Source organism: Sparus aurata, chromosome 8 (genome assembly GCF_900880675.1).
Source record: "Sparus aurata chromosome 8, fSpaAur1.1, whole genome shotgun sequence".
Taxonomy (NCBI): Eukaryota; Metazoa; Chordata; class Actinopteri; order Spariformes; family Sparidae; genus Sparus; species Sparus aurata.
Window position 1 is genome coordinate 25927629 of NC_044194.1, and position 11781 is coordinate 25939409.

At 42.7% G+C, this 11781-nt stretch overlaps 1 protein-coding gene across 1 annotated transcript; it reads right to left on the bottom strand.

Moving 5' to 3' along the window:
• Positions 1 to 9004: 9004 nt before the first annotated feature.
• Positions 9005 to 11002, bottom strand: LOC115587041 (uncharacterized). The gene is made up of 3 exons (XM_030426616.1): positions 10757 to 11002; positions 10321 to 10435; positions 9005 to 9859 (listed from the first exon to the last, which is right to left on the bottom strand). Exons 1-3 carry the CDS (start codon positions 10943 to 10945, stop codon positions 9396 to 9398), a joined length of 768 nt encoding a protein of 255 aa, XP_030282476.1. The 5' UTR covers positions 10946 to 11002; the 3' UTR covers positions 9005 to 9395.
• Positions 11003 to 11781: the final 779 nt, after the last annotated feature.

An 11781-nucleotide genomic window follows, 5' to 3' on the forward strand; every position in this document is an offset into this window, starting at 1 on the left:
GGCTGTAGATGCAAGGTTATGATACATTATTGATGGTTAGTTCATGTGGGACCTCCTAACGTACAGCGGGCTCAAATAGAAGTCTGAAAGAACAATGCTTTTATCACTGCAAAGGGTTTATTGTTCACGTTGGTGTTGATGCCGCAGCTGATGACAGAGTTTGTGCGAGAGGCCATCAAGGTCAAAAAAAGAAAAAAGAAAGCGCAAGAATGATGGAGACGAAGCCAACTTCATGGGTTTTTTTCACACTTTTGTGCTTCTCTCTTCTCGTATTATTATTATTCTGCTCGCGGCTGACACAGCTCCCCCTGCTCGCTCCTCTCCACTCATCTCGTTGTTCTAGGGCGGGAATTAAGTAGTGCTGCTGTTTGAGCTCGGGATGGGAGCGGGGAGGGAGAGGGAGCCGGGGACGCAGAGAGGGATTTGATGAGGATGTCTGGACGTGGATGCATGTGTGTGTCCTTCAGCTGGCACACACACACACACAAACACACACACACACCTCCACTTAGTTCACTCTGGAGGCTTGTGTGTGTGTGTGTGCGACTGACAAGCTGAGCCCCACCCTTGGTCAAGGCACTCACGACACGATCACACTTCCTTTACTTAATGTGAGTAGATGGTCTTTTAATCCCGTCTATCGTCTTTCTGCCTTTACTTTAAAAGCATGGTTCAATGTCTTGGAAAAAAAAAAAGGGGGATTTAGTATGAAGACCAAGTCGAGCCTAACCCTCTTCAAACAGCAAATGTTATTACAAGGAGTGGATGTTAATCAGTGAGCCCTCAAGGTGTTGATAGGTGGGCTGATGAGGGCTGACCAAAAGCTATTTGACGCATCCAAGTTTCTATGGTTGCCATGGTAATCGGCGTCCACATAAGTTGTTTAAAGGAGGCGATATTACATGAGTGAGAAATGGAGTTCCTCTGTGGCATTTAAATAATCTCCTAACCCACGCAAATAAAAAAAAAAAAAAAAAACAGACAGCGAGAGTTTTATGCCCCCACAAGCACGGGGCTGTTACGAATGCAATCTATGGAGCTCCGAGCTCAGACGGGGCCAGGCAAAACTTCTCATCCTGTTTTTCGTCCTGCAAGTCGCAAGAACTCAGACTGCAACGACTGGGATTGGTCTGCCTGGTAACATCGTATTTTCTGCCTTCTCCTCCGTTTGTAGCAGTGCTAATACAGGGAATGGGGACATGGAGTTTCCCCAGCAAACACACCCACCTCTGTCATCGATCCTGACCAGCCGGCCGCTGTACTCCTGGGTTATAACTCCTCCAGAGCAGCTCTTCCCTGCTCATGTGTCTTTGGGTGAGAGAGCACGAGGCCAGATATCCGGAGGCAGCCCTCCCTGCAGACACCGCCAGTCGACTCGGCCTAGCACAGAGGCACATCTGCCAACCAGATGGGTCGGTGTGTTTACTGGGGAAAGAGCAGCTCACCACTGCCAGCAACGTAGACATGCCAGTGCACATGTATTCATGCTCACGTTAGCATAGGCCACCTGTACTTGGTTCACTGTCATCAACTTCAGTTTTGGCAGGGCTGCTCAAAATATTCTCTTCTTAGTCCACATTTCTCTTTCTCGTTTTTAGGAGAACTCGTCTGTAGTGTTTTTGAACCTTTCATTTTACGTCTGTGTTTAGCTCCGAACTAGTCATGGGCGCCACGTGCATCAACATGCACTGTGCCGTAGACTGAAACAAAAATTCAACATGCAACAGTGTGGTTTATGGACTCAGAGCATTGTTCATTCTTTAATTTAACAGGAATTACAAAATCTACTCGTAGCTTACTAACCTTATCTTGTTGTACACTCAATGTCTTTGAAGGCTCTGAATGTCCCATTAGCACTGCTCTAGGCACACTGACACTATCTATTCATATACACATACATATTTGTACTGTGTTGACAACCTGGGGACATTTGGACAAAATCGTAATAATGATTTTAATTTATGAGCTATTAAACTCCAAATATTCCTTCATTCAGCGCAGCAGCAAATGCAGCACTTAGACATAAACTGTGCCACCTTTGTGACATTTTCCTCTCACGGAGCTGTAGAAAGATATTTTGTATTCGCTGCCTCACTGCTTTCTGCAGTCCTTAGAGTCCAGCGACTGTCTGATAATCATACTCAACACTGAGCATCTGTGACGTGCCGTGTGGTTCAGTCTTTGCGTCTTGTTGAGAACTTGCAGTACGAGGTTTAGCCAGAGTTGTGAGTTTCTTTCTCTCGGCTTTCATATCCTTCACAGCCACCCTCAGGAGGCATTCAGTCGCCTTGCTGAGGCTCCAGTTGTTTCTATTGTCACCTAAGCACCTGTGCCCCACACTAACAAGCAGCCAGCGGTCCAGGTTGTGTCCAAATGAGCGATGGGCGTACAAGCTACAATACTGCCAATCCTCCAGAATATGAGAGAAAATGAGCTCCGGGTCGTTTGTGCAGAAATATTTCCCCCCTTCCCTTTTCCGTTTCAAGAAATGACACATAACACTCCTGAAACAGAATGCGTATAGGTAATAATGACAGCAGTGACTGTGACTGAGCATCATCGACTTCATCACGATGATGATAGCGGTGATGCTTGTTGGCGTTGGTGTCTCTGATGACTCACCCACTTATTTTATCTTTGTTGCGTCCTGAGATGAGGTGGCCGTTTAACACTGTCAAACGAAAACTGACCAGGAGTGTTAGAGACAGGTTGTTTGCAAAATACCTGCTATTGTTTATTTACTGATTATTTTTGCTTTGTGTCAGAGCGAATGAAAGGGAAACGGGCAGCAGCAGAGGGACAGACCGACGGGGTAGAAGACATGGTGGCCAGGGGCTTGGTGTCACAGTGAGGCAGATCGCGACAGCCAATCCATTTCACCTGTGACTGTAACAAGGAATGAGTGTGAGCAGGTCGGTGTGTGTGTGTGTGTGTGTGTATGTGTGTGTATGTGTGTGTGTGTGTGAGTGTGTGCGTGTGTGTGTGTGTGTGATCAGTCTCATACTAAACAGCCACTGTGAGGATTGAGGAGGGTGAATCCGTCTCTGTCTTCACCTCTCTTCTCGTTCTTCTTCTCTGTTTCTCCTCCTGTCACAGAGACTGATGGTCTGCGTACCTCCGGCAGTGAACGCATTGCCACATTCCCTCGCCACCCAGAGGACCCCGGGGCAGAAAGGGTAAAAAATGGCCACTCGACATGCATTATAGCATGCTGACATGTTTAGAGGGGATGCTCTGATTAACAATGAGGGCAGCTGACTCTCACACACCAGGCTGCCCAGACTGAGCAGGGAAGAGTGCAAACACACCACTGGCAACACACAGCGGCACGCACCGCAGCCTCTGGTCCAACATGCTCGCAAATTAGCATTCCACAACATGTGGAGACGGAGGGTTGCTTTCTCTGGGACATTTCACACTGTAGATTAATACTAGAGAGATAAAACTTAAAATAAGAAACAAACAGAGATCCAACCCAAATTCTATATGATATAAAATATTGATGCAGCTTTCAAAAACTGATCTCTGACTGTCTTTGTATTATTCTTTATCGAGGGCGAACCTGATACTTGAAAAAGAGCGAGTGAAAACAAATTAAACATGAAATTAGGCGCTATACAGATTTTTCAATGTTTTGCTGGTCTACATGTATGCTTCCCTCTGCTGAAATTCAACAAACTTCCTCACTTTGTTTTTTAATTTTAATGTGGCATTTAGAATACATGTCACAACAGAAAACATTGAAATAAATAGTTTTGTTTTTTTCGTTTTTTAATCAAACTTTGACATTGTAAATATATACTTATAAAGGAGATACATCTAATAATAAGTATTTCACATTCTTTGTTTTCTTTGTTTTGATTTAAGTTTTTAAAATCTTCCACAGTGCGTGTAAATTATTGTAACTGCTGGTTTTATTCAGGGTAGACATTTTATCTTTCAATGAGACATTCTAGTGAGATCACTAAAATACTCAACACCACACTTCGACTGTAGAGACACAGTGGTTTGTTTCTTGAAGTGGCAACTGTGTTGGGGTCGTCTCGGAGCCTCGGTGGTTCGATCCCTGCGTCCCTGCGTCCCTGCATCCTTGGATCTCCCGCCTGCATGTAGATATCCTTAGGCGAAACACTGAACCAGTATCACTGATGACTGTTCTGTTGCCGTGTGAGTGCTGTGAATAGCTGAACAAGGAGACGTACAGTAGCTTCCATGGCAGCCTCTGCCATCAGCGCATGGATGTGTGTATGAATGGGTGAAAGTGACAAGTGTTGTTAAGTGCTTGAGTGGTTGCTAGTCTAGAAAAGTGCCAACAAATGCAAAGAGAGGTTTATCTAACAATGCTTACAATCTATCTTACAATGCTGTATTGAAAACATCGGTAGGCCATAAACTGTATTTTTTTTGTGGACTTGTATGTCTGAGGTGTCTGGAGTGAGTTCAACCTGAAGTCCTTCCAGCAGCCAACAGGGGGCGACTCAATGGGTGCAAAAAGAGGTCCAATTGTATAGAAGTCGGGATAAAATGACTCTACTTCTCATTTGATTTATTCCCTCAGTAAATAGTTTCACAATAAGTTTATGGCCATAATTGCTAGTTTCAGGTCTTCTTCAATACATCATAATGTTAATTTTGAAATTCATGGCCCAATTTAAATAAAGCAAAATAGATTTTTTAAAAAGAAGCTTGTTATGCTTCAGGGCGTGGCTACCTTGGGTTTGATAAGTCACAGATGCATCCCTCGCTCCTCCCCAGCAGCGGTGCCCCTGATCTTGTGAGTGCCTGGCCCCTTCGTGAGTGGCCCCCTTCCCCTAGTGAGTTGCGCAGGCATAACTTACTTCTCAGTAATGAGTACTGTATGCATAATATGCTTGTATCTGACATTTCAACATGAGGCACTATTTGTTTACAGCAAACAAATAACGAAAACAAGATAAAACATTTTAAAAAAAAAGAATGCATTGCCAGTCGGACAATTTTGACTGTCCGTCAAAGCCCGTGCAGTGGTGTACAATATCTAGTGAGCAGCATTGTGGTGAGTTGATGCTCCTTAGGGACCAGCTGTAAAGATTTGTTGTGTGGCACAGGACATTTTGTTGGTTGTTTCTCGGAAAGAATTTGACATGAAAACAGCATTTCTGAATTATTTCAGTCACGACTTAACCATTAAAACATTTGACTTCAGCCGTTTGAATTGCAGCATCACTGAATCGACCCAAATGACGGTGAATCGTGCTATCCTACAAATTCATCCTCAGTGTTTTTGTGACAGATGATACATGAGAGGAGAGGTTCCCAACTAACACATATACCTGGTTACAAACGGAGCAACTCACATGCATGGGAATGTTAAGTAAGAACAGAACATGAAGCCCTGCAGAGTTGCGTAACCATCAAAGTGCAGGCCACTCAATCAACAGGATCAATACCTATCCAATTAACGTAATGCTGACAAATAAGTGGGCACTGCTGATCGCCTGGCTAGATTAGGTTTTTCTTCTTCTCGCCAGCGATATCATCACTCTATCAGGGGCTCTACTTTGATCCCAGTGCACGATACTGTGTATTCTGTTACCTGTAATGAGAAGGAGAGCAGCATACCTGAGTGAGAACTTGAGAGCTTAATAGAGTCAGCGAGGATCGGTTTTCCAGCTGCCCGGCTACTGTTTCTGTCGTCTGCTCGTAGGAAAAATACGTCAAGGGTCGAATCAGGGCATAGGGGAGGAAAAACTGTCCTTGTAACCTCTGGCCAAATGTCCGATGAGGTGCGTGTCATTTGAGGGCTTTGAGAGACGTTTCTGCTCAAAGGTGCCAGGATCAAAAGTACTGAGAAAACGTTTAGGTGCTGCTGTACAGAAATCACATTTGCACGCCGTCGTGAATAGACGAAACGGACCTCCCAGCCGTCCTGATTTGATTTGTTATGATCCAAGCAGTCTGGAATTGAGCAGCAACACTGTCTGTAATACTGATCCAGGATTTGATGAACAGGTCAAGACTTTTTTTTCTCAGCTTTGCCTTCTTTAGCCGAGGAATCCAGAATGAGATCATTTATCTCACTTGGCAAAAGCACAGAAACTCCTTTTTATGTATCTATCTTTATATCTCCTCTTTTGGGCGACGGGAGCTCCCTGCCTCAGTAAAGAGCTTCTCACGCCAAGAGCTTCTCACGTCTTTAGGCTCGTATAAAATGCAGCTGCAAAGCTTTCAGCCAAATGCGAAGACACAAATTGAGTGTTGGGAGTGTTTTTCCAAGGGGTTGCTTGATAGTTTTGGACCACTCTTCTTAAAGATACCTGGCCTCTAAGATGGAAAAAGGGAGCGGTTGATGGGTTTCTTATTTTTATGGATTGGAGACTGAAATAAACTGGTCAGCACCACTGCAGTTCATACAGCAGAAGTTTAAATCAGCAAGTTTAAGTGTTTGTGAGCGATATTGGCAACATCCAGAAGAAGAGGAATATACATATGAATCATTTGGGTCTTAAAATAGACAATGAAAAGAAGACATTCAAATGAATGACAGAGATGGACACACTGAGTCGACTGAGACAGCAGTCAGTGCTGCCCACCTGGTAGCCTGCAGTCTGCTGTATAGGATTCCTTTAATGCTGAAAGGGATTTGAAGTCAGTAGGGAGCCTTGTTGATAAGCTGTGAACCTGCTTTGAATATGAATTATTTCACCCTGAGCAGCGCGCACAATGCTGCCTCGTTTGGACTGATTTAGCCCACTGAAGGCTGTGCCGTGCTGAATATCTTTACATTAACAGGACCCATTTGGATTCTGTAAATCAGCCATCACTCTCCATTATAAAGAGCACGGTTGCTGATAATTATTTATAGGAAGGCTGCCATTGTTGCTCCAGCACCTACTCTAGTTGTATCCAGTTTGAACACAGCAATAAATATCCTACTCTTTAGATTAAAACATCAAAGGTGCATCATGTTGCTCTTTGTCTTTTATATGTATCATTCAAGGGTGGACCGACCCTGTGATAGTCTTATGCACAGAAAAATAAGATAGCTTAAAGCAACATTATGTAGAAATCCTTTTTTTGTGTGGTGTGGCGCCCCCCATTGTTTCTGAGTGCCACACTTCTGTCGTAAATACAAATCCAAGCTCTGTAACAGTTTGTCGGACGTAATGTAGGTGCCGACCACAAACAAAACTCATTACGTCATAACGATGCGATGTTGAAGTAAACATGTATGTAACACTGTGATCCCACCCTCTCACCGAAGTTACATAGTGCAGAAACAAGTGATAGAGGGACGGAGCGGCTGAGACAGAGACACCATTCAGCTTATTACAAGACACTGTACCATCAGAATGACTTTTTGTTTAAACGCGTAATGTTGCTTTCAGGTGCAGGAATCAAGAATGATTTTTATTTTTTTTTTTAAATCATGACGCACAGAATTGTATAATTTCTTTTTATTGTGGATGGTTGATGTAGTCCCTTGATTCAGTGCTGACATACAGAAACTGCTGGCTAAGCCAAAGCCCATTGTAAAAAATCCAAACATTAACCTTTCAAAGCCAGTAAAGGAGAGAAGCGTGGGGTGAGTGGGAGTTATGAGTCTGCTGTTTGAGTCAGCATTCTTCCCCAATCAAATCGTTTCTCATTTGCCCTTTGGAGGGATTTTTGCCAGTTTGGGTTTTATGGCATTCATAGAAAAAAATCATAACTGTACCGTTAACATTCTGACCCTGGCATTTGAACTGGGATGACTTTAAATATGGTATTGAAATCAGCCTTCCCCTCCTGCTATACTAAAGTCTTGGACGCGTCAGAGTAAAGGAGGGGAACACAGCTGATATCGATCTGAACACCTGCAGAAAGTCACTTTTTATTATTTAAGGACAGTTTCTCGATTATACTGTCTGTCTCAAACCGTAGTCAGGTGCCCATATGAACATACTGTAATCATTGCTAGTGTTCATACTGGCCATTGATTAATAGGGCTCCCAAGTTAGACAGTTACAGTCTTCTGTGTTCTGTTTTTCTTATGGTATGTGCACAATGAAGGTAGGTAGGTACATTTTGATATTTTTCACTCACACCTAGATAACCACGTCTCCTCCTCAGTGGAGAGCTGCGCAGTCCCAGAACATTCTGAGCCATCTTGATTATGACAGCATAGCAAGTGAATGGTTTATAACATCAGTAGGGGTGTAAAGACTCACCAGTATGAATCAGAAATCGGCTTCTAACATTAATATTGCGAGAACATCGATGTTCAGGCTCTGCATCAATATAAATGTACTATGAATCAATTGAAGGGCTATTTTAAAGTTTGTTGACTGAGGTTTAACTTAGCTGCTCATTCTGCACCGCATCTCCAAATATCATTCAAGGTTAAAGTCTGGAGCGAGACTCGTTACGTTACTTTTAAGCGGTTCACCAGTGGAGCACCATGGAAGCACTCACCTAGAATGTTTATATGTAAATGACAGTTTATATTCACAATGTGAAAATGTTTGTTCATATGTTGTTCTTTTTTGTCTGTGTCTACTGCAAAGGTCATAATCACAGTCATGATTGGCAACAAGCAGTGAGTAGACAACACTACTGATGTTGACATTAATGACAGTGCTACTAGTCGTTATTCTCATATTATTATAATTCAAATTTGACTTCCATTTTGTCCCCCATGCCATTGAGTGGCAAAAGTTATTGGGGTTCCCTGATGTTAAAGCATACCAGACACACTTCATCAAAGATCAGGGAACCCCAAATACTGACACTGTTACAGAAATAGCTTTGTTTGATTCATAAAGGTGAAATGAATGACTACATGAAACAATGTTAAGAACTGTATTAAACTGCACTGAATCACACTGAATCTTCCTGCAGTAAAAATTCTCCTGAAACTTATCTGACCGTATCCAGATGTCGATGGGATCGTCTTATAAAGGAGAGATGCCTCCCCCCCCCCCCCCCCCCCCCCCCCCAAAAAAAAAAAAAAATCAGATCAGGAAGGGATCTCTTTATGGCCAGTATGAAAAGGAGGAACCATTACAGCAAGACAAACTAATTGTACATGACTATTGTCAAAAAGATATTGATCTCAAGACGTAGAAAAAAAATGTGAATATATCCTTTATTATATAAATAGCATCTCAGTAACAAAAAAGTTAGTATCAGTCTTGGATGAAGATATCAGCCAAAGTCAAGAAATCAAAACTACAGCTGAGTCATGGATTAGCATAGCTGGTTCAATGCTAATAAGATAATATCCAAAAGGTGTTTATGGTATTTAGAGCAGGTACCAAAGTAGCATTAAAAGAAATGAAAAAAGTAGCACCCTTTATAAGAAATCAATTATTTAACTTTTCAAAATGTACCTTTTCTTCCCTGAAGTTTCTAAACCCTCACAAAGAAAATAGTGCTCATGATTTGACATGGTTTGACATGACTATATAAATTCTAAAGACTATAAAAAACACTAAACACAAAAAACCTATCACACAACAGGACAAAGTAATAAATCTTCTCCTCCATCCCTCCATCTCTCTCCCTCGATATTCTAAGATCTTCAGCTGTTCCTCCAGATGAACGGTTTTAGCAGCCATGGCCCGGTCCTTCCACGGCTTGATGCTCGTCAGGATGCAGACGCCCCCTAGACACACCAGTCTCATTGCTGTGGTTTCTATACCAACATGGTGGTCCTTCAGGATTAGTCCAAAACAAGCCAAAGCCACTCCCACTTTCAAGAGCCACCACAGCCACCTCAGAAGGAAGGTGGCCAAATAAAAGGTGATGGCAATCACCCCGTAGCAAATGAGGAGCAGAAGAACCCACTGAGCAACAAGGTCAACGCCTTCTGGTGTCACTGTGTTGATAGGAAGACCGACTGTGGAGATGTGGGAGATGTTTATATTATAAGCTGGAATGCATACATAGAAATTAATGGTGGTAGGGGGATGTTAAGGTTGGTGTGGACCCCAACGCACACCTTCCTGGGAAACACAGAAAAATGTCCCCCTATATCACACAGTGGCAGTCCTTAGAAGTGGAGCAGTTTCTGGGTGTGTTTTTATGGTGGTGGCTAACCTAAGTAGCTACTTTAAAAAAAAAAAAGACTGCCATGCAGGTCCATATACTTTATTATAGTACATATTACAAAATATAGTATATTGTACTAACAATATCATATTTCCAAAATCTGATTCACTGACATATTTTTAATGGTAGGTGATCAAAACTTGATTTACAAGAAAGGGAAGTGTAATGTACATGACAGTTTGAACCGCAACTGCTGAGACACATGGTCTGACTGGAATAATTCTCTAATAAATGATAAAATCTCTTTACCTTGTATTCCAGCAGCCTGCAGGAAGTGGTTGACATGTTCTAAGAGCCCGTTCAGACCGCTGGCCAAACCTCCTGCCACAGCGTCTCGAGCCAGAGAGAAAGCCTGGTGGACTGTCTGGTGGGAATGGGTGCACAGATATGTAAACCTGAATTGGGGAAGTTGCCTCATACATACTGTACGAGGCTGTCCAGCCTTTTATTTGTTTGCACAGTAGAACAAAGCAGCAGAAACACAGCAACAAAGTAAGAAGTAGCATATTTAACAAGCAAATAAAATAGTCCCGTAGCCTTAATCCTTAAACATAAGCACCAGTAAATATAGGATTACCAGACTACACTGAACCCTAACAGGAAGTATCTTAAAATTAAAATTGTGGTTTACTATTTATTTTTATAAATAATTTCATCAAAAACTTCTCACATTTCCATCCCTCACCTGTGTCATGTAGATCACCCTCTGCTTGTCCTCAAACAATGTGACCAGTGCACTTATGATCAAAAAAATTATAAAGAAGACGACTTGCCAGAAACCAGAATCTGCCGGTTTAGATCGGACTGTGTAAGGACGTGCGGCCATCTCAGGACGTACAGCTGTTTCAGGACGCATGGCCGTATTAGAAGCCATTATAGTTATTGGTTTTGATAACAAACATATAACAAGATATTCTTTTCAGTATGACTGAAAGGTTGAGTGAAAAGTTTCCCTCAAAGATCCAAGTCCACAAATAAGGGGCGTGCCACTATTACACAACACTCAGTGACTCATTCAGACCGATATATCTGCAGGCCAATATTATTAAAGGTCCCATATTATGCTCATTTCTGCTTCTTAACATGGTTCCTAGAAGTCTAAATGGAATGTTAGTAACATGCTTTGGTCGAAATAAGCTGAAGGATTGAGCACAGCAGGGTTCTTGAAACACCAGTTTCACAGCCCTGCTCCAGGTGGCCTGTTTCAGTGCCTTTCCCTTTAAATGCTAATGAGCTACTGCGCGCCGCCTACGGTGCCGCCCACTTCTTCCTGCCTGCGGAAGACGTGAGGGTGAGGACGGCATCATGTGACCATGGCAACGGCGGAGTTTCTGGAAGTAATGGCCGCCGGGCAAGAGGCTCCAGAAGAAAGTAAGAACGAACATGGATTCTTCTCATTGGTTAGTAGTTAAGTTTGTTACCTCGACGTTACTTTTATGTTACTGCAGACTAACGAAAGTTGTACGAGCTTACTGGCCGTCTGCCCCGCGTTGTTTCAAATAACAGCCCCCTTCTCCTGCCTCAAGTGTTTACATCATAAAGCTTAGCCAAACCTCGGCTGGTGTTTACTGCTGTCCAGTTAAAGTAACGCGGATGCAATTTAGCAATAGCAGTTACAAGAGAAAAGCATGACCGTATATTAATATTTACCTTTATGTAGCCAGGTACGTTGCTTGAGAACCTGTTTATTTGTAGTGACGACCTGTAATT